The sequence below is a fragment of the Microtus oregoni genome, unplaced genomic scaffold (genome assembly GCF_018167655.1).
Source record: "Microtus oregoni isolate MIOR12 unplaced genomic scaffold, Mior012 000055F_ref0000237, whole genome shotgun sequence".
Lineage (NCBI taxonomy): Eukaryota > Metazoa > Chordata > Mammalia > Rodentia > Cricetidae > Microtus > Microtus oregoni.
This window is the reverse complement of record NW_024543831.1, coordinates 932,801-954,972: the sequence shown is the minus strand read 5'-3', so window position 1 is coordinate 954,972 and position 22,172 is coordinate 932,801. Positions and strand designations below refer to the sequence as shown.

The window sequence follows — 22,172 nt, the reverse complement described above, 5'->3', positions numbered from 1 at the left end:
CAGGACCAAAACAACCCTTTAATTTAGGACAGTTCCGCCATGCCTACTGAATTAACAAGATAGCTGGGGGCTGGTATATTCTTTTCAAGTGTGATCCTTCTTCAGCCTCTGGTACTTTCTGTGTCTATCAGTGTGTTTAATCTCCTCTGTAGCTCTCTTACCTGGCTCTATGGTGCAATGGATAATGCATTTGACCTGTATAGAGCTCTGGCCTCTCTGATATTCTACCTTATGAATAACATTCATTTCCTTTGCTCCCTTAGACTCTCGGTTTTTTCCCCCTGTGTCTACAGAGTCTGAGGTTGCCTAGGCTCACCTTCCAGGGCTCAGATCTCGAGCTCTCTGAGCTATTAGAGCATTCATAGACTTCATTCACTTGTCTCTCTTCAGCAGTCTCTTCCTCTGCTTTCCCATGTCAAAAAATTACTGTTCCATATATTTTGTCCATTTCCTAAGTTCTTTATTGAGTGGAGGATAAGTCAAGTCCCTACAGTTACTATGAAAGCAGAAGTTAAATTAAAACTTAATTTGAGACATTTTCAAGTTCAGATGTAATGAATGTTTAGCTTATGCTTGCTTAATGCATGTATCCAGCACACACTCTGATCTCCAGTCTTGGTGCAGCAGTGTCAGACTTTGTCTGGAGCAGCACACTGCGTTCGCTTTACCTGTATGTGATGAAGACAGTTCTTTTCAGATGTAGAAGCTAAGCCAGTTACCCAAGTCTGTAGCTAATTTACGTCAGAACCACTGTATGTTTATTTGGATATCAGGTATTGGTTACTTTATTTAATTCACCTTTCCTTTTTTTTTCCTCTCTCATTTTTTTTGGTGACAGGGTTTCTCTGTATAGCCTGGAACTTGCTATATAGACCAGACCAAACTGCTTTCAGACTCAGAGTTCTGCCTTCCTCTGTCCCATGAGTGCTGGGATGAAAGGCACCTGCCACCTCAGCAAGGCCACATCTTTGAAGCATCTGATTACATACTAAACTAGCCAAACTGAGAAGTTAAAACATGCTTTAATAGACTTTTTAGGCATGTCTATTGAGCATAGGCATATTCAGCAGTGTGATTTACCACAGGAATGTGCAGTCACATAATAGTTCAGTTAATTAGAATATAGGCTTGATAATGCAGGTACAAAGACAGACTGTGAAGACACGATGTTCTGCTTTCCCAAGCACCAATGCTACTTTATAAAACCAGAGTGTTGTAGAGAGAAGCAAGCGGTGAATGTCAGGCCAAATGTGCAAAGACTTCTCTAATCACTCTGCTCTAATAACGCCAGCTAAGAGTTGCTCCAAAACCATAATGCCTGTGAGGTCTACAACCACACTTAAATGTGAGTCTTAAAGAACCAGCTTAGAAACTGGCCACAGAATGCCCTTGCCATCTAGGAGGTATACAGAGCCAGTGAGTGCCAGGGGTGCCTAATAATTGTAGAGAAGTTAGCAACATTGCCTCCTACCTTTTCACTTCTATGTGCTGTGTGCCGAATTTGAAATTTCTTCAGAAAGTTGAAGTCCAATGTATTGAATTGTTAAAGAAATTAAATAAGAGTCAGGTGGCCTTTCAACCCAGCACTCCCAAGGCAGACAGAGGTGGGTGAGTTCAAGGCCAGCCTGGTCTACAAGAGCTAGACTAAAAAGACAGATCTCCTGAGTAAATTGAGAGCACGGGGACCTTGGGGGAGGGGAGAGGTAGGGAGGGGAGCAAAGAAAAATGTAGAGCTCAATAAAAAACAAAAAAAAAACAAAACAAAACAAAAAAAAAGAGCTAGTTCCAGGACAGGCTCCAATGCTACAGAGTAAGTAACCCTGTCTTGAAAAACAAAACAAACAAAAAAGAAATTAGAGAAAAAGCTTTATTGGTATTTTTATTCCTCTTCCTGTAAACTTTGCCCCATTCCTTTTAAATCATCCAGATACATCCTGACAAAATGTATCTGGGTGGTTGAAATTTAAGTATTTAGATTTTATGTTCCTTAACTTGTATCATTGTTATTTTTAATGATATTTTTCTCTATTAGTTGGACAAATAATAATGATGTCATTCTTCTACTCTAAACTTCAGTGAGTGTGACTGAACAGCCCCTTAGGAAAGACAGCTTCCATTGTGGTTTCTGTTAACAAGACCTCAGTTTTCTTGTCATTAACCTTTGGTCTAGATAAGGCCGAGTAATAACTGTTTAATTTTTAGTCACTTCATCAAGAGTTTGTAGATGTAGCTTCTTGGCAGGCCCTATTTCATACACAGTTTCAGTACTTTTTCTCAGTGACACAAGTGACAGGTTACAAATAGGTGAAGGCAGTGTAACATAAGATCAGGGAAGCTAGATGATGGTGGGCTATACCAGGCTAATAATGGACTGACATGAAGACATGGCTGGCACCAAAAGATGATTATAGTTTTCCTGCTGTAGTGTGTTATTACAGCTACAGTGTCCAGCAGGGCTGGGTTATAACTTAGTGGTTGAAATGCTTGTGTAGCATACATAAAGTCCTAGGTTTGATTTGTTGGTTGAAAACAAAAACAAACAAGTATGGAAAGGTACATACCTGATCAGAAGTTCAAGATCATCCTTGGCTACAGAGGGAGTTCCAGGCCACCTTGATCTAGAGATAAATGAAAAACAAACAAATAAGCCAGGCAGTGGTGGCACATACCAGGAGGCAGAAGCAAATGGATCTCTGTGAGTTCGAGGCCAGCCTGGTCTACAGGGCTAGTTCCTGGACAGGCTCCAAAGCTATACAGAGAAACCTTGTCTCGAAAAAACAAAACAAAAAACAAACAAATGAAAAAATATTCTTGCATAAACCCTAGTTTATACATTTAATGTTGATGTGTGTGTATGTGATACACATGTGTGCATTCATACATACTAGAGGGATAGTCAGTAGAGTGCTTGCTATATAAGCAGTGAGGATCAGAGTTTGATTTAGCCACATAAAAAGCCAGGTGTGGTGGATACCAGCCTAGCCAAAATTGACAAGCGTAAGGTCAGTTAAAGACCTTGTCTCAAACACAAGGTGAACAGCTCCTAAAGAACAACACCTGTGATTGATCTCTGGCCTCTATACAAGCACAGTCACACATAAATATTTTACTACTTTACTAGGCCACCACTGCCCAGCATAGATTTGCTAGGGTTTTAGGCAATGTTAGGAATCTAACGTAAGGCCTCACACATGATAGACAACTGCTCTACTTCCAAGCTACCTTCACAGTGCCTATAATCATTTAGAAACTTTTAAAAGTTGTATTTATAGATGAAAATAACATTTTAAAAATGTATTTTATTACCTTTCAAGGAATTGGTTTTCCTTATGCTGTTTAAATATTTTTATGTATATGAGTATCTTTTTTGCATGTATATAAGTGCAACATGTACATACAGTCTCTACAGAGGACAGAGGAGGGATTTGGATCTCCTGGAACTGGAATTACAGACAGTTACGAACCACCATGTAGATACTGGGAATTGAACCCAGGTCCTCTGCAAGAGTAGCTAGTGCTATTAAAAGCCTCTGGAAATAATGTTTTTATTTCATGTACTTTGATTATTCAGGTAATAAAATGAATTATTTTTTATTGGTGAATAAGCTATACAAGATAAAAATAAGCTTGTGGGGACTGGAGAGATGGCTCAACAATTAAGAACGCTGACTGCTCTTCCAGTGGACCTGGTGGTGAACGCCTTTAAACCCAGCACTTGAGAGGCAGAGGGGAATCTCTGAGTTTGAGGCCAACCTAGTCTACAGAGTTCCAAGATAGCCGGAACTATACAGAGAAACCCCGTCTCAAAACAAACAAACAAAAACAGAAACAAAGCAAACAAAATGTCAGTAGTGATGTTTGTGTTTACACACACCACATGTGTGTATAGCTGTGTATGAAGGATGGTAAATGGGTTTTAGTAACTTTATTTAATGATCATTGACTTATTCAGGGTCTTAGAGGCCTTTTACAAGGATGCTAGGGTCCTAAACTCAAGTCTTCATGCTTGCATATCAAGCACTTTATCAACTGAGCCATCCTCCCCAACCCCATACTATCCTTTTCATATATTCTTATCCCAATCCCACCTACTCTGGCATTCCCTCGAGAGGGAGAAACCCCATTTCAGTTTGTCTTGTGCAAGAGAATTAACAGATGGGCTGACCAGACTATTCCTAGCAGTAACAACAATCTTGTACACATCCACAGATTGGTTCTTTCCCTGGTGCCTGATTCCAAGTTTGCATGTGGATTATCGCATGTTAACATCTTTTGAGGTCTTTCACAGTCAGCACTTTTGGATGAAGGGTCTCCTCTGTTTGCACACTAATTCCTATAGGCCTACAATTCCTTCCTTAATTGTGTTAGTGTAATGTGGTGGTAACGATCATAAGCTGTTGAAATTGACTCTTGCCTTGAACGTCTCTCATTTTTTTAAAATCTATGATATGGCAATAAAAATCCAGTATCATTCTCTGGTAACTAATAAGCCCTTAAAACGTATTAGGTTTTAATGCTTCCAGCCCTTCCAGAGGACCTGCGTTCTGTCCCCAGCTCCCTTGTCTGGCTGTTCACAATTACTTTTAACTCCATCTCCAAGAGAAATCCTATTCTGGTCTCTGTGGGTACCTGAACACACGTGTCCTATACTCTCACACACATACACTTAAGTTAAAAGTGAATCTTAGAGGGGCTGGAGAGATGGCTCAGTGGTTAAGAGCGTTGCCTGCTCTTCCAAAGGTCCTGAGTTCAATTCCCAGCAACCACATGGTGGCTCACAGCCATCTGAAATGAGGTATGGTGCCCTCTTCTGGCCTTCAGGCATACACGCAGAAAGAATATTGTATACATAATAAATAAATAAATATTTAAAAAAAATGAATCTTAGAAAAATGAACTTTTGTCTGGGGAGGTAGTTTAGTGGTAGTGTACTTATCTAGCATGCCAAGAGGCTGTGTCTGTGTGCCCTGATGGAAACATGGAGTATTTCTAATTGTTGTTAGGAGTGCCCTCTTTTCAGTTGCACACAGGCTCAATTTTAGCTCCTATCTTGATTTCTGCAGTGTCTTATTTTATAGCTCCCGTTTCTTTTATGATTCAGGATGCCATACCTTTCTTTGTCAGTACTCTTCCAACTCATCTCTCTGCTTTTGTGATCTCTTTATCTTGCATATGGCTGTCATTTACAGCCTTGAAGTGGATCTTACTTCCCAGTTCCACACTGTTAATGATGCCCTACTGCATTTGTAAAATCCCTTACTCTTTTGGTTTTATTATACTGCCATGATTATGCTACACAGCTCTGTCTCTTCTGAAATGTAGCATTTTCTTCATTTCCTATATTGTTTGTAAAAATGCCATCCATTCTTTGAAGTCTAGAAAACTTACCAAGTTATACTAAATTATAAAGTATATGTATGGTCCATTTCTCTAAACTGACGAGATGGCTTTGATGATGAAAATTCTCTGGCTTTGATTCATTTTACCATATTTAGACTGATCTAAAAAAAAATTATATTATTTCCCAGTCTTTGAGGACAGCAAAACTTGGTAACTATAGTTATTATGTGTTGATTCAGAGAAGTCCATGTGTTTAAATATAAATTGATGCTTAATGTGTTGTGTACTCTGGAGTTAAATAATTAATCATAACCGGATAGGCTTTACATATTTGATTAGATTCTATTAGAACTGTCTCCTGTTCAGTGTAATTTGTTTTGTTTGTATATTTTTCATTTTATTTTTAAGTGCTTGCCATTAGTTAGCCTTAAAGGATGCTTCCTTGAACAAAGTTATGGGGATTGCTTAACTGTGTTGCTGCTAGTTTATAGAAATAGTCTTTGGAAGCTGGTACAGAAAAGATATTGTGGGCTAGGCTCTCAGCTCCAGACAAGTTCTGGACTCTAAGACAATCACAATACATGGGCTAATGCCAATTAGTGGCTCACTCACCATGATTCTTGAGCTATTTTGTGTTTTCTAATTATACTAAAAAAAAAAACCCACAAAGTTACTAACCTCCAAAACGATCTCGATTTTCAAGATAGGATCTTGCTATAGAGCCCAGGCTACTAGCCTTGAATTAATGATCATCTCAACTTCCTGAATATTGGGATTGCAGGTGTATACTACCTCATCTGACCCATACTTTAATTCAAATGTGTCATACTGTTTTAAAGTTTAAGTGCATTTGTCTGGTGCAAAGGAATTAGGAAAAAAATACCCATGAAAAACAACCTTTTCTGGTAATAACGTTATAGTTATTACTGTAATTAAGTGATCAAAGTACTGTCAGTGAGATATTGTAACATGTGATAAAAGGCACCTATTTCTGCTTTTTTCATGAATTCATAATTTCAGTGAAATATAAATATGTAAGTCAGATATGCTGAAGACATTGTAGAAGAAACAAACAAACCAGTATTTTGAAAAACAGTCATCATGAAAAACAATTAAAGATAAAAAACTACCATAGCAGGTAAAAAGAACAAGTAGATTATGGTGTCCAGGGTTGGGTGTGGGAAAGTAAGACCTGGAAAAAAATCTAGGGCTTCATTAAGAATATTTTTCTGGGCAATGGTGACATGCACTTTTATTCCTAGCACTCAGGAGGCAGATCTCTGTGAGTTCAAAGCCAGCCTAGTCTATAGAGCGAGTTCCAGGACATCTAGGCTTACACAGAGAAACTCTGATTACTGTTTTCATGCTGATTTCTTGAGTTGATTGGTTAATTTTGGACACTTGTGGGGATAGAACCAGGTCCTTTCCCCTAAGCAGTGCTCCCTGTTCTGTTTAGTGTCATCTAGCCTAATTTAAGATGGTAGAGTGCTAGAGGAAGCAGAAAGTGGGTGAGAGGAGGTCTGTGGAAACTGCTATCTTTATAACTTCTCAGAAAAATTGCTTCAAAATTAACAGATCACTTACAAATGAGTAAGACCTAACTACAGTACATAAAGAATTTGACATTCTTTCTGCTCTGCCCCTAAGGAATTGTCATACAGATGATGGAAGGAAGATAGTAACTGCTGAACAGGGCATAGCAGAGCCTGTGAAAAGTCTGAACAAGATGTCACAGTTTGTTCAGAAGCCTAGAACAGACATTAAATGTAGGTGTGTGGCTTTTCTCTTCCCCTTCCCAAAGAGGTAGGATTTGAGAATGCTGAAGACTAGATAAGATTTCCATAACTATAGTCATTGGAAGGGAAAATAGGTGTCATGTAGAGATCCCCAGATCTGACACTAACAAGCTTACAATGTTAACACTGAGGACTGGGGTGTGGCTCAGTGGTGGAGTCTTTACATGCACAAGGTGGTAGGTTAGATCTCTAGCAATAAAAAGAAAGAAGTTGATCATGAGGAGATGCACGTACTGTTCATGATCTACCACCATAAAAAGCATGGGGCCTGAAAAATACAGAATATTTTGGGAGGACGTTGAGCATTGTTTAGAAAGATGAATTGGAATGAGAACATGAGTACTTTCTGATGGCTCTTGGCCAGAGCTGTGTGTGGAAGGAACAAAGAGGTTGAATTAAGGTTCTTTTGAGAGTTGAAGAGATGGCTCAGTGGTTAAGAACCCTTGGTGCTCTTGGAAGGACCTAAATTCAGTGGCTGACAACCATCTGTGTAACTCCAGTTCCAAGGGATCCTGCTCCTCCTCTTGGCTTACTCAGGCACTGCATGAGAATACTGCACATACATACAGGCAAAACATCATATACATAAGATAAAAATAAATAATTCTGCTGAGAGGTTAGCTCACTTGTGAAGGACTTGCCTAGCATACACACACACATGACTGATTCTTAAGTTCATAAAGTATAAATTATGGAGGGTTTGTTGAAGACTCATATGGGCTTCTGCCTTCTTGCTTTGGTGAATTAGTGTTTCCTTTAACTACTTACTATTACCAAGTAGTGTGGGTGGGAATGTGTCATAAATTGGATGGACCGTGAGTATGGTATTACATATAAATATATATTTTCTTTGTGTTTTATTTTTTATTTTTCCTTTTGGTTTTTCAAGACAGAGTTTCTCTATGTATCCCTGCTTGTCCTGGAACTCACAATATAGACCAGGCTGATCTCAAACTCAGATATCTGCCTGTTTCCGAGTGCTGGGATTAAAGGCATGTGCCACCATGCCTGGCTGATACTATATATACTTAATGGGGGGAAAAAAAACCTTGATATTTTTAGATATATTGATTGAGAATTCCTTTTGTAGTTTATATTCATGTGTTTCTCTGTATGTGTTTGGGATATGTTTTTGCTATATAACTCATGCTGGTCTTACTGCTTTTGAAGTAGAGATCCCCCTTTCTTAGCAAGTGCTGAGGGATAACAAATGTGTGCTATAACTCCAGGCTCTGTCTTTTAAAAGAACAACTTCAGTAGATAAGAGTTAAGCAGTACTTCTTTGACTTCCTGTTGAAAGAAGTTCCGTGATGTCTATTTTTAAAGTTGGTTACTCTGTGCTGAGTGGAGGATGCTGCTGTTGAGTTCTGACTGTCTTCTCAGCATGTTTCCCTGTTGAGTTCCGACTGTCTTTTCAGCATGTTTCCCACTGAGCGTTCTTAGATGATACTGGTGTTGGATAGCAAGGTTTTGGAATTTGACCAGTGAAGAGCTACAGTTGTCACTTGAAATAGTACTAGTATATAAAATACTCACAGGCATCGGTCACTTCACGTTTAAATACAACTACCTGTGTGGGTCTCCAGCCCATATTGTTAAGGTGGCTTTTTATCTAAATTTATGTTTAAAATATTTCAGGCTTCCCATAATATTTTGTTAATGAAACCTTCTAATTATAAGGCTTTTAAAATTTTACATTTATTTATTTATTTATTTTTGTGTTAGGGGACATATGCCTATCACAACCTGCCATGTGGGGGGTTTAAGGACAACTTTTGAAAGTCAGGTTTCTCCGCTGTGTGACCCAGGGCATTAGGTTTGGCAGCAAGTACCTTTATATGCTGAGCCGTCTTTCTGTCCCAATGACACAGATTTTTGGTTTTTATTAGAGGACACATTTCTTCTATCTTTAAAGAAAGGATTTATTTATTTTTATTTTATGTTTATGAATATTTTATAAGCATTATGTAAGTGTACCACATGTATCTGGTCCCCATGGGAACCAGAAGAGGTTGTTGCATCCCCTGGAGATGGGGTTATAGATGATTGATAATTACCTTATGGGTGCTGTGAGCTGCAAGAGCAGCAAGTATTCTTAACTACTAAGCCCTCTCTTCAACCCCTTGGGGTTTTTTTTGTTTCTTTTTGAGGGTCTTGCTATGTAACTCCTCCTAACCTCAGTTATGGGTTAAAGCCACCACACCTGCTACTTACATACATTTTGAAAGAGTTTTACAGCTACTATACCATGAGCTACAATTAACTAAATTGCTGTATTTATTTGTTTGGTTTTATTTATTTACTTCTAGGTAGAGTCTCACTGTGTAGCTCTGGCTAACCTGGGACTCTATTGTGGACCAGGCTGTCCTTGAACTCACAGAGATTTACCTGTCATTTAAAAGCATGTTCTACCACAACTGGCTAAATTACTGCTTTTTAAATTTAATTTTTTAAAACTACATTTTACTCTATATGTATCTGTATGTGGTTGCTAGTGTCGTGATGTTGAGTGTAGGTCAGGAGACAATGTTCTGGAGTTGATTCTCTCCCTCTGCTATGTGGGACCCAGGGGTGGAACTGAGGTTATCAATCTTGGAGGGAAGTAAATTCCTTTACCTGCTGAGCTAACTTACCAGGCAAACAACTGCTTTTAAAAATAAAATACTTTCGTTTCTTTAAAAATATTAGACCTTGCTGGGTGGTGGTGGTGCACGTCTTTAATCCAGCACTCAGGAGGTAGAGGCAGGTGGATCTCTGTGAGTTTGAGGCCAGCCTGCTCCATAAGAGCTAGTTCCAGGACAGCCAGGGCTATTATATAGAGAAACCTTGCCTCGAAAAACAAAAAACAAAGAAAACAAAACAAAATTAAACCTTTTTAAATTTTTGAACCATTTTGGGATGAGTTTTGTTTGAAATGACTAAGGTGATTTTTTTATTATTATTATTTAATGTGTCTGTTATTTCTTTAGAAAGTGTAAAATTCTTTAGGCATGCTACTTCCTCGGTTCTTGGATTTAGCAAGTCCCTAGTACAGATAACAGTACTTTAACAAGTTAGATTCATTTTTCTGGCCTTGGGTAGGCTCCATGTAAGTAGTTACTTATGTAAATAACATAAGACATTAGTTAATTTGTATTGTTGACAGGCAAAAAGGAAATATACTTTACAAATAATAAATTGTGTGTGTGTGTGTGTGTGTGTGTGTGTGTGTGTGTAGAATATGTATATGTATGTGCCATTCCCTAGGCATGAAGGTCTGGCCTTACTTTCTACTTGAGACAGGGTCTCTGTTGCTGCCACTGCTGGCCTAGAGCCTCTAGGAATTTTCCTGTCTCCATCATCCCCCCACCCTCCATCTTGTGTAGGAGCACTGAGATTACAAATAAGTACGACTGTGCTCAGCTTTTTGTGGGTTCTGGGGTTTTAACCTCAGGTCCTTACTCTTAAACAGAAAATGCTTTATTTGCTGCTTGTCTGAACCCCATGGCATAATTTCTTTTTTTTTTTAATATTTATTTATTATGTACACAGTGTTCAGCCTCCATGCCTGCAGGCCAGAACAGGGCACCAGATCTCATTACAGATGGTTGTGAGCCACCATGTGGTTGCTGGGAATTGAACTCAGGACCTCCGGTAGAGCAGTCAGTGCTCTTAACCTCTGAGCCATCTCTCCAGCCCCGAGCCTTCTCTCCAGCCCCATAATTTCTTGATGTAGCTTCTAGTCCTCAGACTTAGGAAGATAAGCACTGGTGATCTTTTGTGTTTCCTCTTCAGTCTTAGGAATCTAAATTAAATGGTCAAGTTCAGATTTCTTTCCCACTTTGAATATAAATGGAATGGCATAAATCCATAGCTTTTTTTTTTTTTTTGGTTTTTCGAGACAGGGTTTCTCTGCGGCTTTGGAGCCTGTCCTGGAACTAGCTCTTGCAGACCAGGCTGGTCTCGAACTCACAGAGATCCGCCTGCCTCTGCCTCCCGAGTGCTGGGATTAAAGGCGTGCGCCACCACCGCCCGGCAATCCATAGCTTTTTATTGATGGGGCTATTTGTGCTTCCTCTGAACACATCTGATATTGTAGAGGCCCACAGGGGTTAAAAAACTGCCCAAGTCCACTACATTAACAGGACAGGAAATACACTTCGATCCTGGTCTTCTTGAGTGTTACTATAAATGAGATCTTGTCAGTTGGAAATTTATCACTACCAAAGGAGTTTCACAGAACTGTAACCTCGACTATGTGACTGTCTTGCTTTCACTGCCTAGACATCATCACATTGCTTCCTGTGGAGAGTCTCCATCTTTAATGCTTACCTCTCAGCTACCTTTTACTTTTTGAACATCATAGCATTTCAGAGAGATGAGGCATTCTCACTAACACAAGAAAGAGTTACTACTCATCTTTTGGGGGAAGGGATGTCACCCTGGCAGATCTTAAACTCACAGATCCGCCTGCTTCTGCCCATTCACTATTTATGTATTTGTTTGCTTATTTATTTATTTTCATATTTTTACTTTTTTGGTTTTTCAGGACTGAGTTTCTTTGTAGCCTTGGCTGTCCTGGAACTCTCTGTAGACCTAGCTGTCCTCAACTCAGGGATCCACCTGCCTCGGTCTCCTGACTGCTGGGATCAAAGGCATGTGCCACTATTGCAGCCCAACACACTCTCAGCACTCTCCACCCTGTTCCCTTGAGACATTTCTCACTGAGCATGGAGCGAGACTGATGGCCAGCAAACTTCCGGTCTCTGCTCTTCTCACAGTGCTAGTGTTAGAGCTATGTACTATCATGTCCAATTTCAAATGGGATCTGAGGATTTGAGTTCAGGTCCTCAAGCTTATAAGACAAGCGCTCTTAACCTGCTGAACAATCTCTCCAGCCTTTTTTTCACTTTTAAAGATAAAACAGGAGCTATAATTACCTATCTAATCTTTTAAATGTACTTTTATATTATTAGCAATGTACAAATCTTAGTTCATTATTAGATGAAATTATATACAGTACAGTTGTTACTTCATACCTAAAGTAGGCTGAATAGAAATAATCAAATAATCATGGTATTTTTTCATTGTTGTTATTCATTTGTTTGTTTTTTAATTTTGTTTTTGAGATAGGGTGTTAGTTTATAGCCTTGGCTGGCCTGGAACTCAGAGGTCTGTGCAGAACCTGTCTCTGCCTCCCTAGTGCTGAGACAGATTAATATTGACTTTTTAAAGAAGACTGAAGCTGGCATTGTAGGTCTGTAATCACAGCATTTGGGAGGCTGAGGCATGAGGGTTGCTGTGCATTTAAGACCTGCCTGAGTGGTGGTGCCTGTTACCATTAATCAGAGGCAGGTGGATCTCTAGATCAAGGACAGCCTGGTGTGCATAGTGAGGTCCAGGATAGCCAGGGCTGTGTAGAGAAACCCTGACTCAAAACACAAAACAAACAAACAAAAGGACCAGCTTGTATCACATAGTAAATACCTAGCCAGCTAGGCAAGACCTTGTCTCACAACCAGCACCCTCCAAAAAAGTATTGATGCTGGATTGTGGTCATGTAGCTCAGCAGCAGACTGCTTCCCCTTGAGAAACAAGGCCATGGGTTTGATCCCTGGCACCGAAAAAACAAAACTGATTTTGCACATAGAATCAGCAGTTAATCATGGGGAAATTGAGAGAGGGGAAGGGGAAGTTGAAGGCCATAAAGTCAGTTTGCAGTTCCTTAGATGTGGGTGGTTAGAGCCAAAAGAAATACAGAATGACCTTTCTCTGCTGTTACAGAAAGGCCTGTGCTTCTTGCAGCTATTGGGAGTTTGTAACAAAAAGTTCCGTCTTCAGCATATTGCAAAAGATGCAGTGGTTGTGTTATTCATTGGTCTTTGGAGAATGATAGAGTGTGGGAACTGATAACTCTGACAGGACTTTAACAAGTACTGCCTACTTAGCCATACACCCAAATAAGTGTCTGTTAATCCCAGCACTCAGGAAGCAGAGGCAGGCAGATCTCTTGAGTTCGAGGCCAGCCTGGTCTACAAGAGCTAGTTCCAGGACAGCTAGGACTGTTAACCAAAAAAAAAGATAGATTCTGCTAATAACACTGTAGACACTGAATCCTAAGCCCAATGCCTTGAAGTCTTACTGGGCAAAATTGCAACTCAGATCTCTTAGAAAACTCCAACCCATGAGTTTTTAGAGACTTATTTGCTCTTGAGAAGTATGATTGTGGTGTACGTCTGGTGGTTTTAAGAAATGTCTGCTGGCTTGGGGAAGAGGAGCTCTTTCTTTGAATAGGAAAATGTGTTAAATTGATTTTCAGTAACTATTTCAGTCAGCACTTTCAACTCATCTTAGGTAGCTGGTACCATTACTTCCTTACCATCAATAGCTTTTCCTTTTTTGTGGCTTACTCCATAGATTTATAAAAGCTTTCTGTCCATTATTATTTTGGCATGCATTTTTGTTTCTTATTCCACACAACATTATATCTGGTAGATTTTTAGTGGAAAAATATTTGGAGAGCAGAAGATACCAACATGATAAGAGTCTTTATCTTATCTTTTCTCAGGTTCAACTTAAAGGTAACCATTTAGAGAGCCCTTTGAGAACACCTTTGTTGAAGAGCCTACTAGACATAATTTTTTAAAAAAAAAATAAGAATGAAGCTTGGCATTGTAGCACATGCCTTTTATCCTAGCATTCTGAAGTCAGAGGCAGGTGGATCTCTGAGGTCAACATGATCTACAAAGCAAGTTTCAGGGTAGCCAGGGCTATACAGAGAAACCCTGTCTTGAAACACACACACACACACACACACACACACAATGTTTACATTAAATAAAAATGAAATTTTATAGAAAGGTAAGATTGACCCTGCATAGAACTAAATCAGTAAGGAATTTGTATTAGAAAAATAGTACAATTCAAAGGGGAATTGAAAACACACTGTCTTCAAACTTGACAAATCAAATATGAGAATAAGGGAAATGGAAGAAGCCAAAAATTTTGTTTATGGGAAATAAGAGACACCATCATTAAATACAAAATAGGATTATGAAGAAAGAGCAGATTTGAGAACGAACATTGATTCTGATGGTATCATTTTCAAGTGCTCCTGTTGATGGATAAATAAAGTGAGCAGTTAGAAAGCTATGGAAATCTAAGATAGGGAGTTTCTATGGTGTGTGTGTGTGTGTGTGTGTGTGTGTGTGTGTGTGTGTGTATATATGTATGTACACGACTAACAGTGCCTGTGGAGGCTAGAGGCATTGGATTTGCTAGAGGGTTTCCTTGAAGGGGAATTACAGGTAATTACAGGTTAGCTACCTGATGTGGGTGTTGGTATTGAAGCTCCTGTTTTCTGCAAGAGCAGTATATGCTCTTAACTCTGGCCTCTCCCTAGCTCTGCTCAGAGTGGTTTTTGAAGTTTTGGTATTACAAAGGAAGAGAAAAGAAACTGTAGAGAATGGAAAACAGCAAAGAGCTTGGGAAATATCTCCAAGGGTTTGGAACAAAAGCTGAAGAACAGAAACAAGTAGACCCAAGAGAGGACAACATGGGAATCAAGCTTTATTTTCAGATAAAAAGTGAGATGTAAACCCTTTTTTTTTGGTTTGGGTTTTTTTGTTTTTGTTTTTGTTTTTTTGAGACAGGGTTTCTCTGTGCCTTTGGAGCCTGTCCTGGAACTAGCTCTGTAGACCAGGCTGGCCTCGAACTCACAGAGATCTGCCTGCCTCTGCCTCCCAAGTGCTGGGATTAAAGGCGTGCACCACCACTGCCCAGTGACGTCATTGTTTTTTACCACTGAGTAATACTTTATTGTATAAATCTACTATATTTTCTTTATCCATTCTTCCATCGAGGGGCATCTCTAGGCTGTTTCCAGATTCTGACTATTATGAATAATGCTGCTATGAACATAGTTGTGCAAATGTCCTTGTGATGTGAGTGTGTATCCTTTGGGCATATGCCCAAAAGTGGTATTTCTGGGTCTTGAGGTAGATTGATTCCCAATTTTCAGAGAAACCACCATATTGATTTCCAAAGCAACTGTACAAGTTTGCACTCCCACCAGCAATGGAGGAGTGTTCCCCTTACTCCACATCCTCTAGCATAAGCTGTCATCCTATATATTTTTTAAAACACAATTTTAAAGCTTTATCTCTTTTTTTTTTTTTTAATGTGTATGTAAGTGTTTTGCCTGCATGTGTAAGTATATTCTATATGTGTGCCTGGTACCCATGGAAGCCAGAAAAGGATATAGCATCCCCTGAAACTGGAGTTAGGCAATTTATTTAGCTGTCGTGTTTGGGTGCTGGGAACTGAACCTGAGTTTTCTTCTCTCTTACAATGTATTTCAACCACAGTTTCCCTTCCCTCCACTCTTCCAAGTCCTCCCCGCCACTTCCCATCTCCCACAGATCAACCGTTCTCTGTTTCCCTTCAGAAACAATCAGACCTCCTGGGATTATCAACCGAACACAGCATAACAAGATGCAATAAACCTTCATCAAGACTGATTGAGACAACCCAGTAGGAGGAAAAGGAGTCCCACAAGAATTCCAAGCTAAACAACCTTAACATATCTGCAGAGGACCTAGCGCAGACCCATGCAGGCTCTGTGATTGCTGCACCAGTCTCTGGGAGCTCCTATGAGCTCTGCTTAGTTGACTCTGTGGACTTTGTTCTCATGGTGTCCTCGACCCTACTGGCTCCCCTCTTCCGTGGGATTCCCTGAGTTCTGTCTAATGTTTGGCTCTAGGTCTCTGCATTTGTTCCCACTAGCTGCCATAAGAAGCCTCTTCTCTTTCCTCTGGTGACTATTGGGCTAGGTACCAATCTATGAGTATAGTAGAATTTCATTCACTTTTTTTGGGGGGGGGCAGTTGTGTTTGGTTCTACTCTAGGTCTCTGGGCTATTCAGGCAGTGTAGGATATAGGCTTTCTCTTGTGCTGTGGGCATCAATTAGATAAGTGGGCAGTGGTGGCACATGCCTTTAATTCCAGCTGTTGGGAGGCAGAGGCAAGTGGATCTCCAGATCTCCGTGAGTTCAAGGCTAGCCTGGTTTACAAAGTGAATTCCAGTATAGCCACGGTGGTTACACAGAGAAATCCTGTCTTGGGAAACTTTAAAAACAAAAAAACAAAGAAAGAAAAAAAGGTACAGAGGAGTGGTAGGCCTGGGACACAAGCCCAGCCACAAAACCTTCGGCCTACAATCTATCCAGTCTGCCAGATGTGCTGGGGCAGGGCAATGGTGACTCAGAACTTGTAGGAGTGGCTGTAGACAGAAACTGTGCTTTTGATTCCCTGGCTGCCCAAACCTGAATAATCACACAAAAATTATATTAATTAAACACTGTTTGGCCAGTGTTTTAGGCACATTCCTAGATAACTCTTACTTCTTAAATCAACCCATTTCTATTAATCTATATATTGCCATGAGGCTGTGGCTTATCAGTCAGTAATGGCATCTTTTTTCCTTTGGCAGCTATATAGTGTCTCTTTGACTCCACCTACTCTTCTCTATATATCTCTGTTTTAGATTTCCTGCCTGGCTTTATTCTGCTAAGCCATTCACCGAAACAGCTTTATTCATCAACCAATAAAAAGCAACACATAAGCCGGGCGGTGGTGGCGCACGCCTTTAATCCCAGCACTCGGGAGGCAGAGGCAGGCGGATCTCTGTGAGTTTGAGACCAGCCTGGTCTACAAGAGCTAGTTCCAGGACAGGCTCCAAAACCACAGAGAAACCCTGTCTCGAAAAAACAAAACAAAAACAAACAAACAAACAAAAAAAAGCAACACATATACAAAAGGACATCCTACATCAAGTGTCGAACCAATGACTACTCTATCTTGAAGCCAGTGATTTTAATTGCTAAGTCATCTCTAGAATCTCTTGCCTCTGTTTTTGACTATTTTTTTTGTTTAAATTTCTTTATTATATTTATTGTCACTGCACAAATATGGAGGTCACAGGACAACTTTCAGGAGTTATTCGGTCCTTCCCTCACATAAGATATGACACTCAGGTTATCAGGCTTGGCAGCAAGTGTCTTTACCCAATGAGCCATCTTGTTGCTGGCCCTGTAGCAGTGTCCTTTACACATACGTTTTCAGTAGTTTGGGATATATTGTTAATCATAGGCTCTCCCTGTCTTCACAAGCTAACATTTAGCATAGTGTTCTATATTACTTGGTTCAGGTTCCCATTAGGCACTTTAGTGTTCTGCTAAGTTCTGTTTCATATATTACTTAGGATATAATCTCCTTCCTAACACTGAATTGATCCCACGGTATCTATCTAGTTGAGGCAGTCCTGTACCAGCCCTATTTTAATGATGATGATGATAATTTTACAACTTGACCATAGTTTCCTCTCCCTCCTTTCCTCCCAGTCCCTCCCTGCAACCTCTCTTCTGCTCTCTTCCTACTCCTCCTCCATTTCTGTTTAGAAAAAGATGAGTCTTCCATGAATATCAACCAAACATGGCTTATCAAGTTGCAGTAAGACTAAGCACCTCAAAAAAAGGTGTTGTGGGGGGGAAACTGAAGAGATGGCTCAGAGGTCCTGGGTTTAATTCCCAGCACCCACACATGGCAGCTCCCAGCTGTCTATAACTTCAGTCCAGGGATCATACCAATGTACATAAAAAAAGGCATTAAAAAAAAGCCCCCCCCCCCCATTAAGGTTGACAAGGCATCCCAGTATGAGGAATAGCCAACAAGAGAGTCAGAGTCAGAGCCGGGCCTTGTGATGGTGCACATTTCTAATCCCATCACTCAGGAGGCAGAGGCAGGCGAATCTCTGTGAGTTCCACGACAGATAGTGAAACCCTTCCTTGAAACACCAAAAAAAAAAAGGAAAAAAGGTCAGAGACAGTCCCTTGCCTGCTCCCACTGTTAGGTATCCCACAAGTAGATCAAGCTACATAACTATAACATATGCAGAGTGTCTAGGTCAGTCCTATGCAGGCTCCCTGGTGGACGGTTCAGTCTCTGTGAGCCTGCCCCTATGAGCCCAAGTTAGTTGATGCTGTAGGTTTTCTTGTGGTATCCTTTACTGCTCTGGCTCCTACAATTCTTACTCCCCCCTCTTCCACAGCTCCACCTAATGTTTGGCTGTGGGTCTCTGCATCTGTTTCCATCAGTTGCTGGATGAAGCCTCTCTGATGACAATTGGGCTAGGCACTGATCTATGAGTATAGCAGAATCTCATTAGGCATCATTAGATTGACCTGTTTTGTTTTGTTTTGTTTTTGCCAGTCGTGTTTAGTCTCTGGGCTATTTGGTTCTATCCTAGGTCTCTGGGCTATCTAGCCTCTGGGTCCTCTGGGTCCTGGCGTTTCAGGTAGTCAGGGATGGGCTCCTTCTTGTGGCATGGGATTCAGGCTGGGCCAGTCATTGGTTGGCCACTCTCACAACGTCTGCGCAGCCTTTATTCCAGCACATCTTGTAGGCACAACAAATTGTAGGTCAAAGGTTATGTGGCTAAGTATGTTGAGTTCTTGATCTTAAGTTTAGATTCTACTTTGGTCAATAGCAGAAGACTAGTGCAAGGAAGAACACACACATCAGGGTAAACAGAAACTGGTATGTTAAAGCTGAATAGAAATGTCCCAGCAGCAGTTTGCAAAGTCAGAGTTGATTCATGCTGCATTTATTTTACCTTGAAAAGACAAAAAGCACCTGATGGTGATGCTGTAGCATAACAGATGAAAATGTCTTTTTTTATTAATTAAATTATTTATTTTTGGTTTTTCGAGACAGGGTTTCTCTGTAGCTTTGGAACCTGCCCTGGAACTAGATCTTATAGATCAGGCTGGCCTCAAACTCAGAGTTCCACCTGCCTCTGCCTCCTGAGTGCTGGGATTAAAGGCGTGTGCCACCACTGCCCGCCTGAAAATGTCTTTTAAAGATGCTTTTTGTAGAACATCAATAATTAATCATGGTTTGAGATTTTGTCCAGTTATATAATAAGAATATAGAGTTTTGAGCACATAAATAGAAAATTATTAAGACAATGGAAATATGTCAAATTGGTAGTTGATTTGGTATTTAATTATCTAAAACATCTAAGTCCTGTTCTGTGTGGTGCTGACATTAGAGATAATGAGGACAATCTGATAAAATTAGAGGTATCACCTGTGTTAAATTGGTACCATATAGGGTCTTTATAGTCACGTCCATTAAGTAGAGATTACTAGGACAAAGTTAATTGATTGTTAAGAACAATGGTAGTATATGTACATATTTGCTTTGGATGTTAACGTTTCATTTTTTGGTAAAAAGAAGTAGTTTAGTAAAATTTGGAAATTTTAGTAGTTTTCACCAAGTGTGATTTAGTGAAAATATTTGTCAAGTCTGGACATTTAAATAGTTATTATTGACAATGCTTTCATCTTGGATGTATTAACCAACATTTGGACACTGCATTTCTTTTGTGTGTGTGGTCACGGATGTGCGAAGTTGTCATGTTTGTTTGAAGCAATCTCTTATCTGTAAGCCTAAAGCAAATTTGTTACTGTTAGCTTAAGCACAAATATTTGATTTCAGGAATTTTTCTTATTTACTGTATGACATTTATTTGAATGGGGAGAGAGATGGGATACATTAGATTGCCATCTTTCAATAATACACTTTTTCCTCTCACTTATTTTCATGTTCATGTTAAGCTACTTTGTATAATGAATTCAGTGCACTTAAAATATCAGTAATTTGCTGTCAGTGGTGGCTCACACCTTTAATCCCAGATCTCAGGAGATAGAGGCAGAAGGATCTCTGAGTTTGAGGCCAGCCAGGTCTACAGGGGGAGTTCCAGGACAGCCAGAGAGCTACATAGAGAAACCCTCAAAAAAACAAAACAAAACAAAATTTAAAAGAAATCAATAATTTATGTATTAATTATTGTACTTTGATCATTTGTAGGCGAAACCTAACCAAATTATCCCTGATCTTCAGCCACATGCTGGCAGAACTGAAAGGCATCTTTCCAAGTGGACTCTTCCAAGGAGACACTTTTCGGATTACTAAAGCAGATGCTGCAGAATTTTGGAGAAAAGCTTTTGGGGAAAAGTAAGTCTCTAGATGATAAACCTAACTATGAAAAGCTAAAGCTTATGTTAAGAGATATTTGTTTAGAATTTGAAATTATAAAATATTTAAAACACAGTGGGTCAGCAAGATGGCTCAGTGGGTAAAGTGCTTGCTATACAGACCTGACAAGTTAGCATTTGCCCTCTGCGCTCACACATTAGCACACACTACCATCAACAATAACAATTTAAAAAGTTAAATTATTTTTTAAATTTTGTTTTGCTATTGTTATTATTGTTGTTGTGGTTATTATTATTATTTTGGTTTTTCAAGATAGGGTTTCTCTGTGTGACAGCTTTGGCTGTCCTGGAACTCACAGATTCACTTGCCTCTGCCTGCTAAATGCTGGGATTAAAGGCATGTACCACCACACCCAGCTTTTTTTTTTTTTCTTTTTAAACCAGGAATGGTGGTTCGTGGCTATAATCCCAGCACTAGGGAAATGAAAGCAGGAAGATAAGAACTAACTACCCTGAGCAACATGAGATCCTCTCAAAAAACAAAATAAATAAAAATATCCAAAATATGAAAAAGCTGTCAGGGATAGTGTACACTTATAATCCCAGCACTCTGGAGGCAGAAGCAGGTGGATCTCTTGAGTTTGAGGCCAGTCTGGTCTACAGAGCAAGCACCAGGACTGGCTACACAGCTACCGAGAAACCCTATCTAGAGAAAAAAAAAAAACAAAACCAAAAAACAAACAAAAAAAAGGACAAGCTTTGGGGCAAATCCATGTGCTTACTTCCCAGCTTTTTGGAACATTTTTTTTTCTCCCAGCTTTTTGAGACAGAGCTTCTCTTTGTGACCCTGGCTGTCCTGGAACACACTGTGTCACCAAACTGTCCTCCAACTCAAGAGATCTGCCTGCCTCTGCCTCCCAAGTGCTGGGATTAAAGGTGTATGCCACTATGTCCAATTTTTCCCAATTTTTTTTTTCTTTTGGTTTTTCAAGACAGGGTTTCTCTGTAGCTTTGGAACCTGTCCTGGAACTAGCTCTTGTAGACCAGGCTGGCCTCTAACTCACAGAGATCTGCCTGCCAAGTGCTGGGATTAAAGGCATGTGCCACCACCGCCCGGCTTTCCAGCTTTTCCCAATCTTTAAAGAAATAAAACTGCAATTGAGATGAAGTCTGTATTCTTTGATTGAATGAATATTCTTCCTTTTCTCTCCCTGTCTATTCTGTTAATGGACATTTACGTTACAAATTATTGGTTTAAATTTTTTAAACTGTGTATATGTGTGTATTTATACACGTGAGTTTAGTATAGAGGCCAAAAGAGGGTGGCAGATCTCCTGGAGCTGAAGTTATAGGGTGTTGTGAGCTGTTGGATGTGGTGCTATAAACTGAACCTGGGTCTTGTGGAAGAATGATACCTGACATTAACACTGAGCCACCTCTCAGCCCCACATTTCAAATTATTGCTGTTTCAAACTTAAATGAGTGGTGTCATGGTTGTTTTCATAGGCTAGGAATTCTCCTTAGTTACATAGCTAAGAATGTTACTGGTAAGTCATGGGGTTTCACTTTTTCCCCTTCTACTAAATATTGCCTAATTGCTTTCAAAAATGGTTTGTATGAGTTGCTTTCTCTTTCTCATTTGTTTTGTTTTGTTTGTTTGTTTGGTTTTTGGTATTTGGGGGGTGGGGGCAGGATTTCTCTGAGTAACCCTGACTGTCCTGGGAATGCTCTTGTGTTAGACTAGGCTGATCTTGAACTCGGAGATCTGCCTACTTCTATCTCCTGAGTGCTGGTAAGAGTTACAGGATTTGAGTTATGTTGCAGTACAGCACAGCACTTGCCTAGAGTGATTCAGGTCCTGTTTTCAAACCTTAGCAGTGAAGAAAGTGTACTAATTAAAAAGAAAATGCTAATGCGTAGCTAGGCGTGGTAGTGCACACTATAATTCCAGCTCTTGGGAAGCAGAGGCAGGAATTTGAGGCCAGGCAGCAATGCAAAA

The 22,172-nt window shown here is 39.9% G+C and overlaps 1 protein-coding gene across 2 annotated transcripts in view; it reads left to right on the top strand.

Annotated features, from left to right (window-relative positions):
• Positions 1-22,172, top strand: part of Cbl (Cbl proto-oncogene) — an 87,836-nt gene that overhangs the window by 41,282 nt on the left and 24,382 nt on the right. The window contains exon 3 of one of the 2 annotated variants that reach the window (XM_041638742.1): positions 20,079-20,192. In XM_041638742.1, the coding sequence (XP_041494676.1) occupies positions 20,079-20,192 (114 nt within the window). Of the gene's footprint in view, positions 1-20,045; positions 20,193-22,172 lie in introns of both variants that reach the window. The other variant, XM_041638741.1, reaches the window with a different exon arrangement.